General features: G+C 38.7%; 3 protein-coding genes across 5 annotated transcripts in view; all 3 read right to left on the minus strand.

Annotated features, from left to right (window-relative positions):
• Window positions 1-2,158: 2,158 nt before the first annotated feature.
• LOC107672026 (activity-dependent neuroprotector homeobox protein-like) lies at window positions 2,159-11,314 on the minus strand. 2 transcript variants are annotated; one of them, XM_016465091.1, is made up of 4 exons: window positions 10,923-11,314; window positions 7,132-7,247; window positions 6,231-6,323; window positions 2,159-6,103 (listed from the first exon to the last, which is right to left on the minus strand). In XM_016465091.1, the coding sequence occupies exons 2-4, from the start codon at window positions 7,237-7,239 to the stop codon at window positions 3,296-3,298; spliced, it is 3,009 nt and encodes a 1,002-aa protein (XP_016320577.1). In that variant the 5' UTR covers window positions 7,240-7,247; window positions 10,923-11,314; the 3' UTR covers window positions 2,159-3,295. The 2 variants fall into 2 exon arrangements, with proteins under 2 accessions (XP_016320577.1, XP_016320576.1); XM_016465090.1 differs by lacking the exon at window positions 10,923-11,314 and adding an exon at window positions 9,322-9,918.
• Window positions 11,315-12,315: 1,001 nt separating this feature from the next.
• Window positions 12,316-15,988, minus strand: LOC107671953 (dolichol-phosphate mannosyltransferase subunit 1-like). Its single transcript, XM_016464963.1, has 9 exons — window positions 15,782-15,988; window positions 15,513-15,612; window positions 15,400-15,433; window positions 15,042-15,118; window positions 14,354-14,379; window positions 14,101-14,196; window positions 13,865-13,933; window positions 13,648-13,762; window positions 12,316-12,805 (listed from the first exon to the last, which is right to left on the minus strand). Exons 1-9 carry the CDS (start codon window positions 15,910-15,912, stop codon window positions 12,701-12,703), a joined length of 753 nt encoding a protein of 250 aa, XP_016320449.1. The 5' UTR covers window positions 15,913-15,988; the 3' UTR covers window positions 12,316-12,700.
• A 1,663-nt stretch (window positions 15,989-17,651) lies between these two features.
• The window catches only part of LOC107672031 (collagen alpha-1(XX) chain-like), a 28,743-nt gene continuing 20,472 nt past the window's right edge, over window positions 17,652-25,922 (minus strand). Inside the window, exons 20-42 of one of the 2 annotated variants that reach the window (XM_016465101.1) lie at window positions 24,255-24,384; window positions 23,982-24,098; window positions 23,743-23,889; window positions 23,596-23,652; window positions 23,353-23,391; window positions 22,573-22,711; window positions 22,340-22,482; window positions 22,142-22,251; window positions 21,575-21,733; window positions 21,410-21,487; window positions 21,202-21,288; window positions 21,023-21,076; window positions 20,587-20,682; window positions 20,451-20,504; window positions 20,295-20,348; window positions 20,147-20,200; window positions 19,977-20,048; window positions 19,801-19,836; window positions 19,653-19,719; window positions 19,333-19,521; window positions 19,115-19,192; window positions 18,237-18,395; window positions 17,652-17,955 (exon numbers count right to left, since the gene is read on the minus strand). In XM_016465101.1, the coding sequence (XP_016320587.1) occupies window positions 17,792-17,955; window positions 18,237-18,395; window positions 19,115-19,192; window positions 19,333-19,521; window positions 19,653-19,719; window positions 19,801-19,836; window positions 19,977-20,048; window positions 20,147-20,200; window positions 20,295-20,348; window positions 20,451-20,504; window positions 20,587-20,682; window positions 21,023-21,076; window positions 21,202-21,288; window positions 21,410-21,487; window positions 21,575-21,733; window positions 22,142-22,251; window positions 22,340-22,482; window positions 22,573-22,711; window positions 23,353-23,391; window positions 23,596-23,652; window positions 23,743-23,889; window positions 23,982-24,098; window positions 24,255-24,384 (2,283 nt within the window). In that variant the 3' untranslated portion in view covers window positions 17,652-17,791. Of the gene's footprint in view, window positions 18,152-18,236; window positions 18,396-19,114; window positions 19,193-19,332; window positions 19,522-19,652; window positions 19,720-19,800; window positions 19,837-19,976; window positions 20,049-20,146; window positions 20,201-20,294; window positions 20,349-20,450; window positions 20,505-20,586; window positions 20,683-21,022; window positions 21,077-21,201; window positions 21,289-21,409; window positions 21,488-21,574; window positions 21,734-22,141; window positions 22,252-22,339; window positions 22,483-22,572; window positions 22,712-23,352; window positions 23,392-23,595; window positions 23,653-23,742; window positions 23,890-23,981; window positions 24,099-24,254; window positions 24,385-25,922 lie in introns of both variants that reach the window. The other variant, XM_016465102.1, reaches the window with a different exon arrangement.

Raw genomic sequence — 25,922 nt, forward strand, 5'->3', positions numbered from 1 at the left:
TTCACAATACCGGACCAGGGACAACTGAACAGGCTAGAACTAAAGTAGGGGTGCTAATGAGGGACAGACAGGTGAGGAGGATCAACTAATGAGGACACAGGTGAACTGACTAACATAATCAAACACGGGGAAAAACTGGGTCACAGAACACATGAGGAAAGAAAACGCAACAAAAGTCCATGAAAACTAAAAAGAACAGAACATAAGTGTGACATGTATAGGTGACTTTGGCATTCTTGTCTTCAGAAGGCAATAAAGCATGATTTGAGTTAAAAATCCAATTAAACAAACACAGATCGCTAAAACCAAAATTACTGTATACAATTACTGTGAATACTAAAACGGCACTGACACACATTCAAGTGACAACTGTATAATAAAGGTTGATTTTAATCAACAGAACATGGGTTTTCAGAATGTGGGTTTTTGTCTTCTTTTGTGTCTACTTACATATTTGATGGTTTATGAATTGTTTTATATTTCATAATTGTTTATTATTTAAAATCAGCTGACATCCGCAAGTTCCCATTGTGACAACATGCCCCACTGGTCAATGTGTGTTTTAAGACTCTTTCTGGACGTTTAATATTTTTAACTGAATCCAGCATTCTGACACAAGACTTTTAGTATTATTCATATATTTATTAATACTTTGAATTAGCTTTATTTTGATATTTTAAATTTATGTTATTTGTTATGTGCTTTTTATTTAGCTTCAATTTCGATTCAAGTTTTTTAAAGATTATTTCAATTCATTTCAAGGCAACATTTCTAATTTTTGTGGTTTTCAACTAAGATTTATATTTTATTACTGATTTGTTACAATGAAAGCTTTAAAACTTTAGTTGAAAGTGAAAGTGACGTGGCAAAGTATGGTGACCCATACTTGGAATTAGTGCTCTGCATTTAACCCATCCTAAGTGCACACACACAGCAGTGCCCCCCTACAATCCCTGCCGGTACGAGAGTCGAACCCGCAACCTTTGGGTTACGAGTCTGACTCTCTAACCATTGACTTCCCCTAGTTATAGCCTAGATAACAATAACAACACTGTTCACTGTGTTCATAATCCCGCTAATATATTAGTTGACTATACCTTCATCACCATGACAGAATAGCTCGAAAGAAACATCAGATTTTAACTGAACAAACATGTGCATGCGCAGCAGTGATTCAGTATTAGCTGAAGTCAGGATTCTCCATCAGAAGTGGCAGAGTTCCTCTTTGGCTGCAGGGGGCACTATAGAGTTTTCCCACAGACATTCTCATGTTCCCCTCCCCCATTTTGGTACTGCTCTGTGGACATGCCTCCATCAGCCAGCCTGATACAGTACGTCTCCTTTCAGCCTCTGTCCCTCAGTTCCCAACCCTCCCACACCCAATAACTGGAGCACACATGCTGCTCTTTCCCTCAGACTTGCATAGCAGGAAAGAAGTCATTCTTTGAGAGTGACCATACACTCTCATATCATCCCTCCATTTTGAAATCCCCCTTATTCTTTTAAGAATCAAGGGTCAGGGTCACAATTGACACAATTCATGGTATAGAGTGCAAAAACGTTTCTTTAGCGTGAATGGCATATACATTTCAATCAATCTGGGTTGATTTCATTGGGTTGAGGACAATCTCAGTCCCTCGTCTTACCTAAAAGTAGAAGCCTCTTTTGTTTTTCAAGCCCTCACCTCTTTCCACTTGTCATTTAGAGACCCTTTTTAACAATCCAGTGAATAAATATCCCATTTTACTCAGAGATGTTATATTACAGCGGTGAAATGGGTTGCAAATCATTTTAATTTAAAAAATGTAATTTAAATTTTTTTAATTTAAATTTTAAAGAAAAAGCTATGTGAAAGTGATTTACTGCATGCAGCCTAAACGATTTAATTAAATCTTCATTACCATATACATTACTTTTTGTCCAGAAAAATCTCACGTTCAAATAAAGAAAATTGGCAGCTCCGTTACTAACTGAAAATATTATACATGAACAATTTCAGTGGCCAGGCAAACTAAGATGACAAGATCAGAGAAATGCATTACGAAGTGTTTCGGGAACACCATTGCTTAAATGATCAAATATTATATTTTTTGTATATTATACACCATACTTTAAAATATTAGTCCACAAAAGTAAAGAAAAACATGTCAGCCCTGAAACATGTAGTTTGCAGCAGACCAAAACTGGAAGGCCGTAGGTAATAAAAAGACAAAGAAAATACAGACTGGCCAGGGTTAGAAACATTGTGAGAAGGACAATACAGCACTTTATTGTTCAGAAATGTTTGCAGTGACAAAGAAACAACAACAAACAAGATAAACTGGAGGTCACAAATTTAAACATACAGAAAGTTGAAAGAATTAATAGATGCTCATTCTGGACCCCAGGTCACAACAGAAGCCCAGCTGGAGGAGAAAAAGTGTGTAACTGTTGAAAAAGAAAAGTCAGCGGAGACTGAACCAAACACAGGCTAATCTACTAGCACAATGCTACAGTGGTCAATTTAACTGCCATATACTCTTACGTTAGGGCAGATGTGGATGTATGAAAAGCTGCTCTGGAAGCAAAACAAGTTACAGGATGGTAAATACATATTTATAAAAAAAGATGCTTCAGTTATAAACAGGCAAAACAAAAGCAAGAGATTATGTTCTTTTATTTTGCATTATTTATACTTTGATATATTTTTAGCAAAATGCTATACTTTTGTTAATAAAAGTAAACAGGAAAAACAGCCACCGAAGCCACATCCATTGTCTATGTGAACCAAAGTATAGAACATATGACCATTAAGCGTGAGCACAAAAAGTATAGCAAATTTTTTTGTCATCAGTGAGTACACCTACACATCTCCTAAGACCTATCTAAAAGACTGTACAAATATACACTACCAATACTATGTGATAACATGAAATTCAACAATACCTGTTGGCTCTAATAAACACTCCATTTGCCACAATAACGGCTGAACAATTATGTTTCTGGGTATGTTAAAAAATAATAAACTGAAGGCAAATCATGTATTGTTTGGTAAATGTTGAGCTTTTTCTTTCCCTACCCTGAGGAAAAGTTGACCCCAGCTTCACAATCAAAATTTGCATTCATCTTCATATTTCAAAATGTAAAATATGACTTTTTTGCCTTTCTCCAATGGCTTTAGGAGTTGAGGGAAAAGCAGAACCTTATAGCTACTGTCTGTAACCAAGGTCTAGAAGTTCAATGAGGCAGCATTGTTGGTGTACTTCAAACATAACGCAAAAGTATACATGTGCATTTTATTAACCCTGTCCAGAAATCAGACCTGTTGCTTGGTTAACTGGGCCTCCGATTGTTCAAGCTTGTTTGTGATACCTGACTGGCACTCTCCCTTTTGCTGTTTTGTTTCGTTTAACAAGTCTTTTGACCCATAACCGTTTTCACTGTGGGCGTCCTCCCCGATGTCAGAGTCACTCCCATCCACTTGATCACTTGTCTCTGGTTCCACCCTACTAAGTGACTGTGCAGTCTGCACATTCTCTTCATTATCACTGTCAGAGTCCACAGCAATTGGTTCTGAATTGACAAGTGCGCCAGGTTTTAAGGTGCTCTTCATTGAATCACTGCAGTTGCTCCCTATGATGGCCTTTTGACCATTCGAGTAGAGTGAGGCTTTGGTGGAAACCCTTGCTAGCATCCCATGCTTCTGCTGCAGGTCACCATTGGTTGTAGCTTTTTGCCGAAAGCGAATGGCATTGGCAGATCGGCCTATCCGATATCTAGTAGTTCGTCTTTTATGTTCACGGTTATGGTTCTTGAAATGGCACGTTGACTCAAAGTTCATGGGATGTTGCAAATCTATTATGTCTTCCATTTTAAATCCCAGCAGGACCCGAGTGTTTAAGGTCTCACAATTCAGCATACATCTCCGCCTTCGATTTGAGAAGTGGCTCGCAATGTCAGATTTCCAAAGCCAGAGACTGGACGCAAGCTTCTCAACCTCTCGGCGAGTGGGGTAGGGCTGCCTGTTGAAGTACTGAGTGAGGAAAGCTTTTCGTGTCTCGTAGGACTCATTCTCGTAACCCTTCGGTTCCAAGGCAAAGACTACAGGTTCATCTTGTTTGTCAGTTGAAAGTGGTGGGCTATGCCCAGTCTGGTCATCGGTTGCAGATTTCCGTCTCTTTGGCTCAGTTTGGTCGAAGTTTGCTAAACCTGCACGTTTGAGACCAGCCCCCTGGGCCTGTGCAACTCTTGCGGATGGAGCAGGTCGGCCATTCTGAGTTTTGCTGACACCGCGGCAGTGCACGAGATGCAAAGTGATCGTGGAAGCCGTCATGTTACTAGTGTAGACGCCAAGGCAATGGATGCATTTGTAGGTCAACTTCTTCTCCACAGGATGAACCGTTTGTATAACTTGATGGCGGTCACGCAAATGGTGAGCTAGAGAATCTGAAATAGGTCCCTTAAGAATTGAAAAGCAGAGAGGACAAAGTGTTTTGCCTACATCCTTCTTATAAGGTACAGCCGCTTGCGGTGTAGCCTTAGCCGGTATGGTGTCTGAGGCATCCGGGGGTATCTTTGGGACTGGTGGCATAACCGGTTTGTTCCCCTGCAATGATGGTGGTAATGCTTTGTTTTGGGCATGAAATGCCACTGATTCTTCTGGGGCATCCCGCATGTTATATGTGGTGACGATCAGCTGGACATTCTTGGGATTTCCCTGCTGAAGCGTGAGGTCAAATGTAAGTGGGGATTCTGTCCGTGGCCCAACAGATTCATTGGGATGCACCCCTCGCATATGAGTCACCATTTTTTCCACATCATTGAAAGTGGCCTTGCAGTGCGGGCAAGATAAGCCATGTATCAACATGTGGTTAAGAAGCGTGTCGCTAGGTAGGTAGCGGTTACAGTATAAGCATTTACTAGTGAAGTTGTGAATTTTCATGATGTAGTTGGCCACCGCCGGTACCTTCTCCGCTTTGTGTTCCTTTTCAAAATGCGAACTATACACATTTTCTGGAAAGAGCTCATTGCAGATGGTGCAGATCTTCCATTTTTGAGTGTACGACGTGCCGATGACAGAGTTGCCCTTCTTGGAAGTAACAGATGACACCGTAGTAGCTGCTGCCTGAACTCGAGAGTTCAGCTGAGGGATCTTTAAGATGGAAGTGGATGATGATCCAGAAACTGAACTACGAAGACTAGCGGAAAGCTGCGGTTTGCTTGTTTGAGACTCCTGTGGGACTGAAAGCTGCACCTGTTGTCCCCCAATGGTCAAGGATTGTGTAGTCCCAGGCTTCAGACCAAATGCCCCCTGCTTCAGGTGAACACCTGACAGGAGCCCACTTGAGTTCAAACTCCATTTAGGAATAACAATACGACTCAGCTGCTGAGCGGATAAAGGCCGTACTCCGGTCACTACTGTACCCTTTGGCATTACACCAATGATGCCCTTATCACCCTGAGCTTTAGTGGACACCATAATCACAGGCTTCGCCCAAGGTACCACAACATTGGTGTGTCCAATCATAGCAGTAACTTGATAACCAATGCGCTCATGGTCCTCAATGACATGCTGCACAAGGGCTTCATAGGTACGAGGTACAAAGAGGCACCGTTTGCAGTGGATGGCTGTGCTCGTACTGTTGGTACCACCAGAATCAGCATTGCTTCCTGTTCCAGAGCCTGCAGTTGTCCCATTGGCTGGTGTTGTCTTCTCACCAGGCCTCACTAAGTACGGTGCCGCTACGTGCTGGAAATGTTCCCGGTAGATATGCTTTCGCACCACATTATATAGCGGGTCCCTGTAAGTGCATTTCTTGCAGTAGTACACTGCTTGCTCTATATTGTCACGTGTCTTATCCAGACGAGCACCATCCTTCAAGCCAACCCCTGCCCCCTGAAGTCCTCCAGCATTCTGGCGCACGACATTATTGGGCATATGAAACAGTCTGATGTGTGTCTCCAAAGTCTTTTTGTTCCCATTGTAAGTGCAATAGGGGCAGTTAAGGAGAATGCGGTTTTCAAAGTCCTCGCTGTGCACATTACGAAAGTGACTCTTGTAGGCGGAGAAAAACTTGGAGGAGAATGTACATCCTGAACAACAGAACGGCTTTGAGCGGTACTCCTAAAAAGACAAAGAGGACAAATGGGCAAAGAAAAAAACGGAGATGGGTTTAAAAAAAAAAAAATAGACAAAAGATTAATAAAAAATGCTTCCCCTGTCCTTTATTAAGATTTAAGTTATAACTCACTTGTGATTTGGTCATTGAGGGATTCCACATGCACACATCGTCCCATGTGGTGTTCTTAATGTAGAACTCATTGGGAACAAAGTCCTTATAGTCCTGGAGGGGAAAAAGAATACATATAAAAAGTCTTTGTAGAAGAAATTTTTCAAATGCTTTGCACATGTACTTTAGTGTAAAATGAATAAAGACTGAAAAAACGAATGAACTGCTTTGCACTGAATCAATCAGTTCACACAAACTGATTAGCAGAAATAAATTCTAAACTTCCTAACTCTGCTATTTGAGGTTTGAATCAGAGATGTTAATAAAATAACTCTTTCTTATAGTTCATAAGCAAGCAACTCGATACTAGGCATGGTTTTTAGGAAATTTAATGGCCAAAATGTGCATTATAAATCAAGTATAAATCACTTTATCAGACACAAATCATAAAATACAGCCTTTTATTATAATAATTACAAATATTTCACCTTCACACAGACTTTCCTTTGTGGTGTTGTTTTAGAATATTGGAATAAACGGAACTTGTGGCAGATGTAGTAATTCTGTCAGGCAACTAATTTAGTGGATTTATCAAAAACAAGGGAAGCGGCTTTATTTCTGGCAATCTCAAATACCAAAAGTTCACATGGGCCTACTTCATAATCTAAAGAAACTGCATCATATGTGTTGGCAAAAAAATACTGGTAAGACTCAAGGTTAGAAGATGAATGGTAAAAGCATATCAACAAGCTGATTTCACAGATTTTACAGCTACAGAGCTAATGGTAACACGGTGACACAGAATGTAACATAAAAAACACTAAACCATTTGGAGCTGTCTTAAGGGGACTCAGATGGTCCATGATAGTGAGCATGTACTTCATTGCCTATGGAGACATTTTAATTAGAGAAATTTACTTACATCAATGTGCTCCCTGCAAAACTCCAAGCCAATGTCACCCAGCACGTTTTTCACATTCTTCCTAGCTTTCCTTAGACTGCTGAGGTTGTTCACTGGGAGTTGAAACATTCTGCCACCTGAAAATAAATTCATCACATTATTGCCATCATGAATGAATAATACACATTTTGTATTGTTTGAATGACTTTAGAGAACATGAATAATACATGAATAGTATATTAAAATATATCTCACTGCGACACTATCAATTTGACTGTTTAAATGCACCTTAAAGGTCCCATGGCATGAAAATGTCACTTTATGAGGTTTTTTAACATTCATATGAGTTCCCCTAGCCTGCCTATGGTCCCCCAGTGGCTAGAAATGGCGATAGGTGTAAACCGAGCCCTGGGTATCCTGCTTTGCCTTTGAGAAAATGAAAGCTCAGATGGCCCAATCTGGAATCTTCCCTTTATGTCGTCATACGGGGAAAGGTTACCTCCCCTTTCTCTGCTTTGCCCGCCCAGAGAATTTGGCCCACCCATGAGAAAATGAGCTACTACTGTGCGAGGCGAGCGCAATATTTTTTTTTCCTCGAGAGACATCATGGCTTGCAAACGAGCGAAGCATGGCAGTTGCCCCGCCTCTCTCCTCCTCATTAGCATTTAAAGCTACAGACACAGAAATGGCACGTCCTAAGGAAAGCTCATTGTGGGACTGGCTCGTAGTGGCTGAAATTCTGCACCAAGGCTGAATTTCGGGAAAGAGACTTCAGATACAGTACTAGGGACCACTTAGGCCTATATAAAAGCATCCAAAAAGCAGCATGTCATGGGACCTTTAATCCAAATCATAAACACAAGCTCATGTCAGAGAAACGGGTCACTAGGAGAGGAAAAGGTCTAAAGCAAAACAAATGAGTCAGAGAGCATCTTTCTCATCACAGCCTGGGAAAATGAGCTGCATACTAAACACAGACAGCAAAAAGCCAACTTACCTTTGACACCATGCAATATCACTTTTCTTATTTTACAATAGTGTTTTCCAACTTTTATTTCGAAATCAAAAGCCACAACCAACAAATGTATTTATGAATTAAATTCCAAATAGTCGTTTCACAACAGGAAACTAATTTGCGGCCTTTGTATGGTGGCATGCAATTATCATCAAAGGTACTTCTACAAATGAGAATGTCAATGAGAATAAGGAGAGTCAATGTATGAGGTGAAGATTAAAGAAATCAACCTCTGTCTGAAGTATAGGCCTATGTGGTAGTCTATAATTGATCCAAACAAACTGACACAACCTTACATGTTTTGTTAAAAAGGAACTGAATCCATAATTTTTTTTTTCTTAATTATGAGATAACGATTCACTTTAATTAAATTTAAATAAACCACCATTCAAAAGTTTGGGGTCTGAAAGATGCTTTTAATGTTTCTGAAGGAAGTTTCTTATGCTCACCAAAGCTGCATTTATTTGATCAAAAATACAGTAAAAACAGTAATATTGTAAAATATTAATACATTTTAAAAATAACTGTTTTCTATTTTAATATGGTTTAAAATGAATTTATTGCTGTGATGCCAAAGCTGAATTTCAGCACCATTAATCCAGTCTTTAGTGTCACATGATCCTTCAAAAATTATTTTAATATGCTAATTTGGTCGTTTTTTTATTATTATTAACATTTTAAAGATTTTTTTAAAACATTTTAACATTTTATTTTAACATTTATTATTATTATTATTCCAAAAACAGCCATGCTTCATTTTATGCTTTATTTTTCAGGATTCTTTGATGAACAAAGTTCAAAAGAGCATAATTTACTTGAAACAGAAATCTATGGTCACTTCTGGTGCATCTTTACTCTAACAATTTTCTGCATCTCAATAGAATATATATTAAATCTATTTTACATGTAATACCAAAGCAAAATCAAAATCTTTCCAAGCACCATGTACAAGTGCTTCAGCACATGATGTCTATGGGATGGCACCATTTCAAAATATGATTGCACAACCGAAAAACACAAACGCATCCAATGAATCTGTGGCCAACATTCTACAGTACCAGCATTGCAGATTTGTGCTCTAACGAATATTGTACATGAAGAGCCAAACATGCACAACTGCAACGCTAAATTAGGCCGATCCCACATCAGCCCGCAAAAATGAGGTCAAAGTTCAACTAAGGTCAAAGGTCATGTACCTATCGGAGCGGCCTTCATGGAAAACCTGCATCAGCTCTTGGCGTCACCAATCACAAGCATCATACGGTACACCCAGCTTGAACAAAGAGCAGTAGTTTCACTTCGGCACTGAATAGGGGCTCTCTCTCTTTGGTTAGGCGTTCCTCATCGCCTCACTGACTTTCTCCCATCCTTTCTAGATGGCGCTAGAGGACAGCTCTTCCTCCATGTTATATAAGCCTCTCCCTGTTCTGCCTGCCCTTTTTCCGCTCCCTTTTTTGTGCAGGCTTACAGCCCTGGAATGGCGCCTCCTGTTGAGGCAGCAGCAGAGGCCAGTGCGTGGAAAGCCATATCTGCAGTGTCTGCTCTGGGTGGAGGTTATCTGATGATCTCCTAGCATACAGATGACTTGGTTTGCATACACACGCAAACAGAAAATTAAAATATCGGTCACATTTTAATTAACTGCCTCATGGCCGTCCATATCCAAAAAACATGGACCCTGTGCGAATGAGAAAAACATACTGCTGGTAAATACATTCAGCATCATCTTTTCATCAAAGGCCCAACACCACAGCTACAGTTGTGAAAATAACATTGCATATATTAAACACACACAGCATGATAAATATAAGCTGCCAAAATGTCAAATTCAAGCACTGCATTTTGCTGAATGACATCTATAACGTTACTACCCAGGACGGTAAATACTAAAGTAAATATCAAACTTGCCATTTAAAGAACAACAATTATTACAAATATAGAGCAAAATCGAGCAGGCAAGTACATGAGTATGACAACACACTGACGAGGAAAACAACTGACCAATTAGTGACCAAGACCAGTCACACGTTGATCTGTTTGGTTTGTTGACATGTCAAACGCGATCAAACCCTACAAGCGCCAACTTTGGTTCCTTATTAGTTAAACTGCACGCGCTCAACTGATTCATAAATTAAAAGGACTATTGACTAATAACAAAAACCAAAAAAAAAAAAGACTAAAATCACTTATTCAACCTAATACTTCTCCATACACGACTTTCTTTTATCTGCGAAAAACAAAAGATGTCAGACAGAATGACAGCCTCAGTCACCATTCACTTTCAGTGCATCTTTTTTCCAAACAATAAAACTGACTGAGGCTGTCATTCTGATTAACATTTCCTTTAGCTCATATTAGAAAGTCAGACTGGCTTAGAACAACGCGAGGGCGAATAAACGATGACATAATTTGTTTTATCTTTGGTGAACTGTCCCTTTAACGATTGATTCGTTGCAGCGCGAGCTTTTTGTGACTAGTTCGTTTGTCAAAGCAAACGGAGATATAACAGCGAGCTGGAGCGAGTGGTCGGATTTAGGGTCTGTGTGAATGATAAAACCCTCAGTTACACTTTCAACGGTAAGAACACATCAATAAAAACTTTATTTTTAATTCACGACCTGAGAGAACTGTTTAACAACTGTATGACACAAACAATTAGCTAGGTTTGCCACTTGAGAGTCTGGTTAAGTCCTTTCAGATTTCCTCCAGTTATTATTAATAAGTTAGCAGGTCTCTTAGTTAATACTCATTCGGTTTCGTTCCCCAAACGCACAACGGGGAGCGAGTTGAACGTTACCTGGCCCGCGCTCCGCTAGCTGCAGCGCGTAATGTCACTTTCCCGCCCCCCGAACCGAGCGCCTTGTCCTCCGCTTCCCGGGCGGACACACACCGCCGAAAGAGGGAGCTCGACTCCTGTCACGGGCCGACCCAGAGCTGTCTGTCTGCCGGGAATGAGCTGCTGCAACTCATCTAGCAGAGTCTGTGCCGGTCTACGGGGGTCCCGGACGGAGAAGGAGCGCGAAACGCCGAGCAAGTGCTGCGTTTGCGATGATGCATAGTCCAGAAGACGCACGATGACGGTGTAATTGACAGCAATTAACGTAATCCGCCATCCACTTAAACAATACGACCCGGTCCAGTACCTATACTATCCAAAATGGCGTGTGAAAAGTGGCGGAAGTGACATGTGCGTTTGATTAGCATAAAAAAGCATTGTGCCGACGGAGAGGCGGTGGGTGGGGGATTTTGTGGTGAAAGGTGTCAGACGACCACCAATCCAATATTTACCCCATGTAAGCTTACCTGGAATGCACAAGTGTATCTGTGCGCGCATAAAATGTTTTATGACATGCTTCCGAAATTGGTGTAAACAGCCCCTGGGTGCAGTTACATGGAATTAACCCATAGGGGGCGCCATCGGCTGAAACTTGATTGGATAGAGGCGTATGCGTCAATTCTGCATCTGGTATCTACCCCCGCAGTGTCGGATGTATACAGTGCCTCAGTACTCAGCCAGCATCGGGTGGTGGCGCTGTACCGCGCTCATGCGCAACTCACCGGGACTACTTCTGCATGTGAAGTGCTGGGGTTGCAGAGTGTGTGAGCCATGGTGATTCCCCCACCCTCTGGCCCTTGAGCTCTGGAGTTATTCCCCCCTTGGTGTTGGCTGCATCTTACTCGCCCAAGCAGTTACTTGCATTACACTAGTTTGGGTGTCATTTGGGACGTAACACTCTACACCCAGAGAGAGAAAATATTTCCTTTTGGATATGTCAACAAGACAGGGTAGACACTCAAGAGATTGACGGCAGTAGCTCTTAGGATGTAGGCTGTTGTTTTCTTCTGACACTGATGTGTGAAATTAAGTGCATATACAACTTCATCAGTTTTGATGCAAGTCCAAAGTATTTTATAAATAACACACATCCAGATGAAAATGTCCAAATACATTGCATAACCCAAATGATCTGCAACATTAAATGTTTATTTCAAAGCATAAATCTCTATAGCCAAAAATGTTTCTCAGGCTGTTCAAAAGGTAAATTTACATACATTAGCGTGTTTAGGCACTACCTCTACCTAAAATGGCACTACTTTCCATTGCAGGAAAGGTTCTTTATAGTGAAAAAAGGTTCCTGACATTATTAAAATGTTCATCACACTAAAAAAAAAAAAAAAAAGGTTATTTTGAGAACTTCACTAAAGGTTCTTTGGGGAACCAAGAATAGTTATATGCTATGGCTATGAAATCCCCCTTTGGAACCACCTTTATTTTTAAAGTTTTTTGTTATAAAAAAAAATCTCTGTAAATTTGGTCCTTTTTATTAAAATGCAGATTTTTAGATTTAGAACATTTTAATGTACATTTCAACATATAGTCTAGTAATTAACCAAACTAAATGGAAGATGGAAAGTGGTAAATCCAAGCAATCCAAACACTACTGTAACCTGATATGGGACAAATAACTCATTGTAATGAACTTGTTACTTGGAAAGCATGAATTCCAGTTCGACTGCAGTGATAAGTGCTGACCATATATCACAAAACTAAACACAACCAAATGAGGTGAAATGTCATGTAGTGGCAAAAAGAGTGAGCAATCCTTTCAGGAACGAGACAATTTCATTTCCACCCAGTTTGGACTCCCCATAAACACGGTCCACAAATGAAATAGGAACCTGCGTAATAGACAGACAAGACCACTTTCAGATAATCATAAAAAAAATGCAGTCTGCTACATTGAAATATTTAAAAATACTTAACTTGAATTTATAAATGAATGCATGTATTAAATAAAGTTCAGTATAATACAGCAATACAATTCACAGTCTTAATATGTAAATGTATAATCTAAACTATATTTTATTTAGGGCTGGTAATTTAACGCGTTAATTCGATTAATTAATATAACTCTCTCTATAGCTCTCGCGATACTTTGATGTGATGATCCGCTTCAAGTCGAACAAGCCTAATGATTCAATGAACCATTCATAAAGAACCATTTCCTTCACTCCTGAATGAATCAGCCATTTGAACGAATCAAATGAATTAATAAATTACTCGATGACTTAATCATTAAGACATTTACCACCACCTACTGGAAGTTTTAGTTTATTATTTAGAGTATCATTTCATTAAAGAAATAATTTCATATTTCCATAGTAATAATAATACAATTAATAAAATAAATTATTAAAGGTATAGTTCACCCACCCAAAAACGACAATTGTGTCATTTACTCACACTCATGGTCCAAAAGAGTATATGTAATCAATTTTATCAAACAAAATATTTCTTGCTGAAGCTACTTTTTGTAATGTCTGTTTGATGCTTTACACAACAATGACTTTAAATTATCTTTTGGGAGTAATTTCTCAGCAAAATTTGATGTGCGATTAATTATTCGCCACATCATGTAATTAATTAGATTAAAAATTGTAATCGCTTGCCAGCCCTAATTTTATTTATTAAAATATTAACAAGATTAATAAGAAATGTGGAATGAGAGATGCGTGCTGACCTCTCCAACAGTATAGCCCAGTTGTCTAGCACGAACAATCATCTCCATCTGGAACACATAGCCTTTTGAGACACACTGCTCTACTAATTTTTCAAGAACCTCTTTCTTATAGAGCCTGAAACGTAGAACACAAGATAGGAGACAATAATACAATATTGTAATATAAAAAACATGGTATAAAAACAAAACAATGATTGATTTATTAACATGCCCTTACCTAAAACTCCCCGTGAGATCAGATGCTCCTGGTCTGAGCAGCACTTGTGTTACAAAGTTTGCACCTCGACTAAAAAGAAACAATCATTACAAAAAAGTAATTTTGTGCCATAAAATCAATTATACATGAAAAATGATACCTGACCTATACATTTGGCAGTAACAGATGCAGTCTCAAATTTCTAATATGTCTATATAGTTGGATATTATTATAAAATGTAGCTTCCAGTCACAAACCTGATCAGTTTCCGGCGCAGATCCCATCCATATACACCACCGTCTCCTCTGTACCTTGTTCCAGACACCAGGTCATATCCACCTTCTTTCTGTTTTCTGAACAAATAATAATAATAATAATATCATAAAAGTGGCTGTTATACAAGTGCACATGATAATGCTATTATAGCAAAACTACACTACACAATACAATGAGCAGATAAAATGTCTTTTAACAGCAGAGGCATAAGGTAATTGAAAGAAAATGACTTACTCAATGAACTGTGCGATAAACTTTGGCTGTGAGGGAGAAGAATAAAACACTTAATGTACACAAATGCTCCTGAAGCTTTCATTTAGTGAAAGCAGGATCAAATGATCCATTTTAAATTCCTAAAAAAAATCTGTGAGTAAACATGCTTGAAGCTATCCAACACTTTTTTTTTAACACATCGATTTTCATGACATTTCCAGTGGTTCTTAAAATTAACTTACTATTCGCTAAGGAGTATGTCAGACCATAAGCTAAAACATAATTATGATATAAAAAGGAATTAGAAAATCTAAATGATCATAGTCATAAGTCATATGACTTAGTATCTCATAGTTTTGACTTATCTCATAATGACTGATCTGATCTTGACTCTTTTTATCCATTTTTTCTCATTCTCTTTTTCCTGTGTTATAATTATGACTTTTAATCTCATAATTATAGTTTACCAAAACAAGATTTTTTTCTTGTGTGGCAGAAATAAGCTTCCATAGATTCATTGAAAAGAACGGACTCAAAATAATGATTCTCAAGATGATGATTCTCAGCAAGCCTTGTTAGCATGTTGTTGTACTCCATATCCAATAGAGGTATATGCAACTATTTTCAGTATTTCCAGGGTCGTGGGAAACATGAATACCAGTATTTACTCAAGGAGGTACAAAACAGTATACAATGGAAGAGTACTTACATGATGTGAGAGATCTGCATCCATAATGATAACGAAGTTTCCTGACGCGTGTTTAATGCCGTGGATGTAAGCCGTTCCTGGAATGACATGAAGCTCAGTCACGCTATTCCCAGGGGTGCCCAAACTTGGTCCTGGAGGGCCGGTGTCCTGCAGAGTTTAGCTCCAACTTGCCTCAACACACCTGCCTTCAAGTTTCTAGTATGACTAGTAAGAGCTTGATTAGCTGGTTCAGGTGTGTTTAATTGGGGTTGGAGCTAAACTCTTCAGGACACCGGCCCTCCAGGACCGAGTTTGGGCACCCCTGCGCTATTCCTATAACTTAGCTCGAAGAAGTATTAAGAAACGTGAACCAATTTACCTAATCCCAGTTTTTTTGCTCGCGGTCTCAGGAGCTAAGAAGAGAGATGCCAGATTTTCATGATTTCTTTCGACAAGCTGTCAGTCATGTGTCTATTATAATGCACAACTCACAATCTTGTCAGCGCCGTAGATCTTCTGCAGCTGCTCGGCGATCTGCAGCGTTCCGTCTGGACTGCCATCATCGATCACTATGATCTCGTAGTTGTATCCACTGCATTAAAACATGGCCATTTGAGTAAGAACGCTCTTCTTAAAACTAAATATTTAAGTTAATCTTAGAGACTCATTAGTCTGATGTCACCGACAGCTCATCATTAGGACTTTAACAGTCTGTTGTATTAAGGTTCTCGCCCATTGACTGTATATAACAACACACTTACCTCTCGCCAAAGTACTTCGCCAGCAACCACACAATCAATGGGAGGTTTTCTCTCTCGTTGTAGGTTGGCAGCAGAACAGAATATTTATCAGAATGTTCCCCGGTCTTCGCATTACCTCTCCTGCTCGCCATGTTGGCGTCTCTGACGTAGTGTACACCGGATGTTTACATCAGGTACGTTGTCCGTGGAAAACACGAGCTCCATCCTTTGGTTCCGGAGCACATATTTCACCACTTCAAATACCGAGTGAAAAAATCCAACTATTGTTTGGACAGTTAACTACTTAAAAAAAAAAAAAGTGACGTGACATGTGGCCAAGTATAGTAACCCATACTCAGAATTAGTGCTCTGCTAACATCTACTTAACACCCTTCGGTTTAATCGCTTCAATTTGCAGGAAGCTTGTATGTTACACTGCACATTGGGATAACGTCTTAAGACAAGAAATCAATACAACATTACAACACAGGACTGTACAGTGCGACATATATGTCGCACATGCTACGAAAAAAACTGGTCTGTGCGATGAATAATTTTACCACTGTAGCACGCGTGCGATACAGTTTTGCATGTTCATAACACAGCCGATTAATAGTGTGAAGTGATTTCGTTGTGCTTGTTTGTGTGTGTGAGATTGATTATACTTGGTAGTTATGGTTGTGCGATATGACAATTTTTGACCGTGGACGATTAAAAGTCTCCACGATCTGCTTTTGAAGAAATATCGTAGTATTGTGCTACAGCGCACATTCTATCAGCTGCAGTTCTGGCGCATCCACCTCAATGTGCTGTACGACAATGCGACATACATTCACATCAAAAATGTTATCTCAGCAGTAGAGTTACACGCACGGGACACTGCACTTATGCGCAATTACAAAAGTACATTATTAGCATCTGCTTAAACATTTAATTCACGTGCTGTTCTGACATGCGTTTTTTCTGAGCGCATATAGGTACACATGAAGCGCGCACACTAAAACAGCGCCTGATTACTAGACTAATTTTGCATCTAATACGGTCAAAAACACACAAGGTTTACATTTAAACACAGTTGGTTGTCTAAAAAGAAAGTAAACAGTTGAGAGAGAAAGGGATGCATGCAGCTCTTTAAGCACAGTACTAAACATGCTGCCGCTTGTCATTAAAGGAATAGTTCACCCAAAAATTAAATTTCTGTCATTATTTGCTCACTCACATTGTCCCAAACCTGTATTAATTTCTTTCTTGTGCTGAACACAAAATAAGATATTTTGAAGAATATGGGTTACCAAACTGTCTTTTTTTTTTTTTAATAGACCCTTTTCACATTTCCGGGTTTCTCAGCAGCAGAAGTCATCATAGATGGGTAAATCTATAGTGGTGAATGGGAGACTACCACAAATATATATATATATTTGCATTCCCATTTGCTCAAATAGCAAAAGAAAAACTCCACGATAATGTTTTCATGACTTTCAAAAAAATAAAGAGACAGTAAACACAGTAATTACATACTGAAATTATGCTAATTAAATTGGTATTTTTGTCAACAAAAGTGATTTGTTTTTACATTATTTCATTTAGTTTTTCAGTGAATGTGAATAGTAACCATTTCATTAATAAATAGTCAACGAGTCAACGTTTTTGATCTTTATCGGTTTAATTTCATACGGGTTTACATAAACATGTATTAACACAAAAACAAAAGACCAGTTCACTTAGTATAATTCTATAAAATACTATGGACAGCACTTCTGCATATGTAAAAAGACAATATAATATCACAGTGTATTTCATATTAACATATGTATTGCTCTTGCAAAATATTGCTTATTTCATATTTAAAAAAAATAAAACACTTGATACAAAAACCGTAAGAGGTCAAGAAACAGGAATGGAAAAAGTAATATGCCTTCAACAATATACATTTAAAACACATACAGTGCATTAAATACAATAAAATAATACTTAAAAGTAAAATATTAGAAACATTCTTAGTGCGGATTTTAGCTGTTGTTCAGAAAGACACTAGTTCCTCGTCTGGATACCAAAATATCTGTCTCTGTAAAATAGAGTCTGAGTGTGTTGTGATTTCCTCTGTGCTGCACAAAAGGTTCTGCACATGCATCTACTGTAGTCTCGAAGCAGTAGATCAGGTTGAATACTGGGTAGATGATCAGTGCTTTTTTCAGCTACCACATGGAGAAAATCAAGTCAAAAGAGTCCATAAATTGGCTCATTCAAAGTCAACGTCTGGCAGAATCTCTTTATCCACTAAGTCACACAGTGTCTTTCTACAAAGTCTGGGGAGAGAGATGATTCTGGCAGTGCTGAAGTAAAACAGTTACTTCTCAGTAACTCAAGACTAGTATCCAGGGAATGGATCCTCTGAAAAATGATATAAACCGCAATTTTACCCACTTGAACTTGGCACTGTTTTTTATGGCAGTCACAATGACACAATTCAATTTACCTGCAGCCGGGGGTCCTTGATAACATCCACTGCTGTCACATACACCAGGGGGTCCCATTTCTCCTTGCTGACCTGAAGCTCCTGGAATACCTGGAGGTCCTACTTTACTATCCTCACCTTTGGGACCTGTTTCCCCTATTTTAGCTTCACCTGGAGGTCCTGTACAAGTAGAAATAAATAGTGGTGCAATTAACACTTCAAAAATCATTACAAAGACATTATTCGTGTTCGTGTAAAAGCAAAATGATGTAAAATAACAGGACTGATTTTCAAAAAAAAATATATTCAGTAAATAGCATTATTTGTCTGCTTAAAATACAAAGACAAATAAAACCAATTTGCCAGTGATGTAAAACTAATTAACACACCACAATACTACAGATATACACTACTGCTCAAAAGTTTGAGGCCACTAAGATTTTTTTTTTTTTTTTAAATGAATACTTTTATGAAATGAAATGAATACTTTTATTCAGTAAGGATGCATTAAATTGGTCAAAAATGACAGACATATATAATGTTAAAAAAGATTTATATTTCAAATAAATGCTGATCTTTTGAACTTTCTATTCATCACAGAATCCTGTAAAAATGTATCACAGATTATACACATTACAGTTTTTGTTTATTTATTTTTTATCAAATAAATGCATCCTTGAAGAGAATAAGAGACTCCTTTACTACTTCATTGTGTCTCTCAGGTAAATTTTTAAAAGATGTTTAGCTATTTTTTTTTTAAAACAAGACAAAAATACTAATTAAAAATATATTTTTCATACTTTTGGTACAGAAACCTAAATATGATGAAATAAATAATGAAGACCCCTTTAAAACAATTTACAAAGACAGCTGTGTGATACACAAATATGCTTCAATACCTGCAAAACCTTTTATTCCTTGTGGTCCCACCGCATTTACTCCAAGAGAGCCCTTCTCACCAGGCATCCCTCTGCGTCCTACAAGTTAATCACAGACATACTTACATAACGTAATCCAGAATTTCTATAAATCAACTAATGTGTCTAATGACAACCATCAGATGTGGTGTTTGCCCGGCAGATTGCATCTCCAAAGAAATGAAAATGTCAAGGCTTACCCTGCTCACCAGGGTACCCTGGTTTCCCAGACTCCCCTCTGCTTCCTTGTCGACCCTGAGGGCCTCGGGATCCAGGTGGCCCCCTTCCCCCTGGTATCCCAGGCTCTCCTGGTGGTGCCACTGGTTCCTGGATGGGCACTGGCTTTCGATTCATCTCATTTAGAAAAGCATCCAACTTCAGCACTTCATCTAAAACACAGTTTTATATCAGCTCATAATTAACATGCACTTACACAGGCCAAGATTCCCATTAAAGATGCTTTTAAATTCTGCATTTATTGTGACTTAATTAAAATGGATGTAGTGAATATACTACATACTGTGCATAAGTTTTTCGCAGGCCTGTGTAACAAGTTGGTAGATCATGGCAAGAGACTGTGGCTCACCCTAATAAACAGAAGAATTATTAAAACAAACAAAACCTATTTTATGGTTTGCATATAGCAAAGATGTCATTTTGCAACCCACCTTCTCTCCTCTCTCACCCTTACTTCCGGGAAGACCCTGTGAAAGAGAAAAAATAATCTGGAACATCTACTTAAATCCAACATTTTTCAAATACATCAAATCTTTTCTGGCCATCTATCTAAGCTGGACTGGATGGATGAAGGACATAAAGAGTAATAGAGAACAATTTTACTTACGGTGGGCCCTACGGGACCTAATGGCCCTCTCTCTCCCACTGGCCCTGGGTGACCAGGCATACCCTGGAAGCCCTACAAATTGTAGACACAGAAATGTAAAAAAGAGTGCAGTGAAAGCATGTACAGTATGAAATATTCAATGAATGCATATAGGTAAGGCTAAGTCTTACTCTTAGGCCTGTGATTCCTGGGCTACCGATGTTACCCTCCACTCCTCTGGTGCCCTGTGGGCAATTTATTGACATAAGGATGAATGACAGACTGAACATTTCAAACACACTTAGGACAATACCTGCCTCAAACCACACAGAGATTTACCTTAGGACCAGACATGCCCTCTTCACCTTTTGGACCAGGAGGCCCTGGTAAACCCTATTAACACAAAGTAAAAAAAAAAGTGAGATATACCAAAAAAACAAAACAAAACCCACTAATATGATCAACTACAACCATAAGATGGTTGTTGAAGCTCACCTGGCTCCCAGGCCTTCCAATGTCTCCTTTTCCCCCTCTTGCTCCTGGTGGGCCCTTATTAAGACAGAGAGAGGGTTTAAATCTGTTCCAAATGCTAATACATTAGATCTTCTCTGTAGAACAAGTGTAGGCGTACCACTTTGCCCATTACAGTTATTCCCCGTGGACCAGCGGGTCCAAGAGTGCCAAAGCCGCCCTCAGGGCCCGGTTTACCAGGTGGACCCACCTCTCCCTGGAGAGATGCAGAAAAGGAACAACAACAGAAACAAAAGTGACAGTAAATACATATATAATGTTTCAAAAGATTTATATTTTAAATAAATGCTGTTCTTTTGAACATTCTTTTCATCAAAGAATCAGCATATTAGACTGATTTCTGAAGGATCATGTGACGCTGAAGACTGGAGTAATGATGCTGAAAATTCAGCTTTGCCATCACAGAAATAAATTACATTTTAAAATATATTCAAACAGAAAACAGTTACTTTAAATGTTTTTAAATTGTGCTGTGGATTAGTGGTTAACATAATAGTTGTAGTCACAAACCCAACTTTATATTCATGTTTCCTTACCTTTTGTCCCACCTCTCCTTTTTCTCCCTTCTCCCCACGAGGGCCAGGTCTCCCCTGAATACAAGCATACCATTACACCAATAATGATCATAACACTGATTATTCCAACAACTATTAAAATGGTTTCACAAGCTTTCTAATGTTCGTGTCAGTTTAAAAATGCAGCGTTGTAGTCTCACAGGTGGCCCCGTGTCTCCAGGTGCTCCAGGGACGTCGGTGGTGCAGGTGCACGCATAAGCAGGGGCAGGACAGCTCTCCTCGTCTCTCTAGAGAACAGAGAGCCACACTTAAATTACAGAAGTAACTTTAAGACATCCTGCACTACATAATGTAATTCAGTGCCATCTATATATTGATATGTCAACTCAACCTAGACTGATCATGTACCTGTGAGGGCAGATTACAGCAGTTGTCTTCTGATGCCCAAGTAGTGTTGCACACAATCTCAAAGGACTGCAGCTGGAACTGCAGAAAAATATAATACACATTGCCTTAATGTGTGTATATACATTACTTTTCTCAGTATGTTTGTGGTCATGAGGTGAGACTCACAGCCGCAGATCCGCTGTGAGGTCCACGTGTCCTCACTAGTTTGCCCAACATCTCAAAACCATCAGTGGGCAAAGTTCCCAGGGGGCGTGCGGGCCTCTCACCAACCCGCTGGCAATCTACAGACAGAGATACACTCACCTGACTGACCGACAAATGGATCTGCCAATCAGATAAAGAGATGAGAAGAATCAGTGGCAAATTAAATGTTGTATTTCTTTTTATCCCTCACTCAAAATTCTCAACTGACTCTTCGCTAATCCCTGTCCTAAAACATTACTGACCAATCCTTAGAAAATGCTGCTATCTATCATTTTGAGAGAAGCTTTTGCGCTTTTCTATCTATAAAATCTATAAGTAAATGTAAACTTTCAAATTAGGCTTTTCTCTTTTTAGTTGATGTCGAGAAGTGTTTGCCTACATTCTCATTTTAAGTTACATTTTTAATGTGAAATGGCTGATAAGTACAAATAATGTAATAACCATCACTGTTGGAAATCTCCAGTTCATTCCTATGGGACATTCTGTAAAGCTCGTCCGACATTAACTAAAAAAAACTTTCACACAAACCTTATGAAAGCTTCCATAGAAAACTGAGCGGACTTGTGGCTGGTCAAAGGTCAGTTCCTGTATCTCTCCTCTGTAGTCCAGACTGAAATACAGCAGAACCTTCTTCTCAGCTAAATAGAGAATAAGCATCTAATGAACTTGGGATTTACAATTCAATAGTCCTTGAATTTATCTCTACTCAAGTGTCCAGGCACTCACGGTCCAGCACCACCCCCATCTTGGGCTGGAAGTCATTGTCCGTGAGCTGCCAGAGGGCAAAGGGCTCCCTGGGTGAATCCTGCAAGAGCCTGAAGGCCATGCTGATGGTGTGTTCTGGAGAGAAGCCAGCCGGATGAATGAAGCTGAGACAGACAGACAGGGTGTGAGCACTGAATGAAGGGTGTAACTGAGCTGTTTAATAATATGTGCATGCGTGTGTTTTGTGTTCTCACCCTGTGCTCTGGGTCAGCTGTACATCTCTGTAGAGGGTGTAACTGGGTAAGGTGCTGAAGATGAAAGGTTCAGCTGCCACACCCTCAATAGTAGAGTGTGCCCTCCGAGTTAGACCGAACGCTTCCATCATGTCGAAGCCTAGAAAACACAAATTCACATTTTTTTTTTACAGTTTAGGGCTCAACAGTAAGGATGGCCTGTTAACTCAGGTTTGATATGTAAGAGTTTACATATCAATTTAATCTTGGAGCTTCCTGTAAAAATAATGAAAGTAACTATAGTTTCCAGCTAATTTTATTTCTAAACAAAATGTACAAAAACATTGAATTAAAAAAATTTTATGCAAAGAATTTATAATAACTACTGTTAAAATACTTAATTTGAAATACAATTTAAATGCAAAATGTATATGAAAATCTTAAATGATAAAAAAAAATTTTAAATGAGAAGAAAAAAAATGTAAATATAAAATCAGATATTTAAATCTTAAAAAATGTGTTGGGCACCAGTGAAATTAAGTATTGGCTAGAATGAGCAACAGAAAAAAATCCTTACTGTTGAGACTTACTCAGAAAGTCAGTAGGCTATAATTTTTTGTTACCATATTTGCTCTGCAAAGCACAAAAAGTAGAGCATAGTGCTAGAAAATGCCAAGGTCATGGATTTGAGTTCCAGGGAATGTGTGAACTGATCATACATACACCTAAATGTCAATGCAAGTCATTTTGGACAAAAGCATTTGTCAAATGCATAAGTGTAAAATGTAAATATGACCATACCTTTACCCACATGATTTCTGACCGTCGTCTCAGGACACACTGAGATAAAAAAGACATCATGTTATGTTTGAAGAAAGCTATATTTTGATCAAAAGCAGTGTAAAGGCCTGTTCACACCAAAAGTGATGCGGAAAAGCAAAGCGAATTGCTTTCGGTTCATTTGCATTCAGTAAATTTCCATTGTTCCATTGGAAATATTTGTGTTTTGATTTGAACAGGCCTTAAAACTGTTGCAACTTTTACCTTCTCTTTGTACGGGATGCAGCCGAGGAGGAACCTGAATTCTCACTGGAGCGGTTGCTTTATGAGAGAATTACATACTATTACAGTTGAGCAAAACAAACATCAGTTATTTTTTAGCCTAAAGTTTGCCTCAAACAGGGTTCTGACCTGTAGGGTGAAGGATAGTGACCGCAGCGCCCTCTACTGTTCCCACATGGGAGTGCACACTGATGCGGTAGACAGTTTCCGGCTGCAGCTCAGAGAAACAGTGACTGCTGCTAGCAGCATCTACTATGTCCTCTTTAGTCTGTTTATCTGAGCACAAATGTCCAGAGATAAAAGTAAATAACTTAAAACAAACTACCTGTTCAGAACTTTTTCCAAAAACAGTTAAGCTGAGCTGCTACCTCTGAGGGCCTGGATGACTATGCGATAACCACTGACCGCTGGCACGGGCCTCCAGGACACACATATACTGGAGTGGTCAGACCGCACAACACTCACGCTGCTCACTCGCAGAGTGGCTGGTTGTGCAGAGAGAGAAACACACATAGGAGAGTAAATACGAGACACTGTCTGGCAATGCAATGTAAAGTGGGAACTTGGGAAGTTTATACACTGTAATACTAGAGAGAGATACTGTATTGATGTGTGTGTGTGTGTGTGTGTGTGTGACTCACTGGTCTTCCCCTGGGCTGAGGCGCTGCCACCTTCTCTGTTGCGGTACTCAGCAGTCACCAGCACACTGTAACGAGTGTCAGGCAGCAGATTCTGCAGCAGGACGCGCCTCTCGCTGCCGGGCAATGACACCTATTTAACCAACACAAAAATATGACACCTCGTTTACAACACAACAAACAAATTAAGCAACGGTGAGATGTTCCAGGGTTATTATAGCTTTGAATTTAGTATTTACTTCTATTTTATTTTCAATTTATCCTTTAGTTTAGTTTGAATTTTTTCTCTTTTTTTGCTGTTTTCTATTTGAACATATTTTAAAATTTAATTTAATTCTGTGATGGCACAGCTGAATTTTCAGCAGCCATTACTCCAGTCCTCAGTGCCACATGACACTGAAAAAAATGCTGATTTGATGCTCAAGACTTTTTTTTTTTATTATTATTATCAATGCTGAAAACAGGTGTGCTATAGTATCTAAGACTGTGATACATTGTTTTCAGGAATTTTTTGATCAATAGAAAGTTCAAAAGAACTGCATTTATTTGAAATAGGAATATTTTGTAACAAATATCTTTACTGACACTTTTGATCAATTTAATTCATCCTTGCTTAAATAAAGTATTAATTCCTTTAAAAAAATCTTACAATTTTGAATGATATCAATATCATATGGTAGGATATTAATATTATAATAATATATGAATATAACAGTTAAATTTTTTAGGGCCATCTAGTATTATCACTATCAATTTTGAATAATTAATATTGATTTTGTCAATGGTCATTATTAATTTATTAATTTTAGAGTCACTTAATTGTTTTGTAATCAGGGCTCTGAACCGGCTCAAGGAACAAAAACGAATGAAATTTTGACAGGAACAGAACCAGAAACGAAATCTAATTTTATAGTTCCAAACAGAATCGAAAATTTGAAATGGCCATTAACCAGTTAATAACCTTATTTTATCGTTCCATTTAATAATACGAAAAACGAGACGGCAGAAAGTAGTTTTCTTTATTTTGCAAAAGCTTTACAGTTTTATTTATTTTGCAAAAGCTTGACAGCTTTGAATGATGTCTTGCTTCTATCTGTATAACCAACCAGCGTTGGTATGATATCGCGCCGGCGCCTCGAGCGCGCACACAGACACAACATATGCGACATTGCAGTCTGTTCATTATCAAAATAAAATACAGTTAAAGAAACAAATAAAAAGTTACACTGCTCCGTTGTACAATCTGTTGCGTTTAGCACCGCCTCACTGTGCTGATATAGCCGATGTGAAGGATTATGTTTTACGTCGATGAAAGTACAAAGACTAGACTATAATAAATAATATTTTAGCATCCAGATCGTGAATATGTAAACATTTAGATTCGTGCTGAATGAGAGAGGTAGGCGTCAGTTTCATTCGTTTTTGGATTGACGTTTTTATAGCCTAAACGCATAGCCTTAACTTTAGAGGATTTGTTGTGGAGAGAAACTAATAACTGTGTTTATAATGTTTGTAAACATTTAGCATTTTAGCCTACATTATTTCTGAATGTAACAATAAAATGCGACGTGAGCCTATACGCAGCTTTTTTTCACTCTCAAAACGCAATCTTATACAAGTAGCATATAGCGGGTTTTAACAATGCAGCAAACATTTTTAAATATCTTAAAA

Source organism: Sinocyclocheilus anshuiensis, unplaced genomic scaffold (genome assembly GCF_001515605.1).
Source record: "Sinocyclocheilus anshuiensis isolate Anshui unplaced genomic scaffold, SAMN03320099.WGS_v1.1 scaffold1053, whole genome shotgun sequence".
NCBI classification, from domain to species: domain Eukaryota; kingdom Metazoa; phylum Chordata; class Actinopteri; order Cypriniformes; family Cyprinidae; genus Sinocyclocheilus; species Sinocyclocheilus anshuiensis.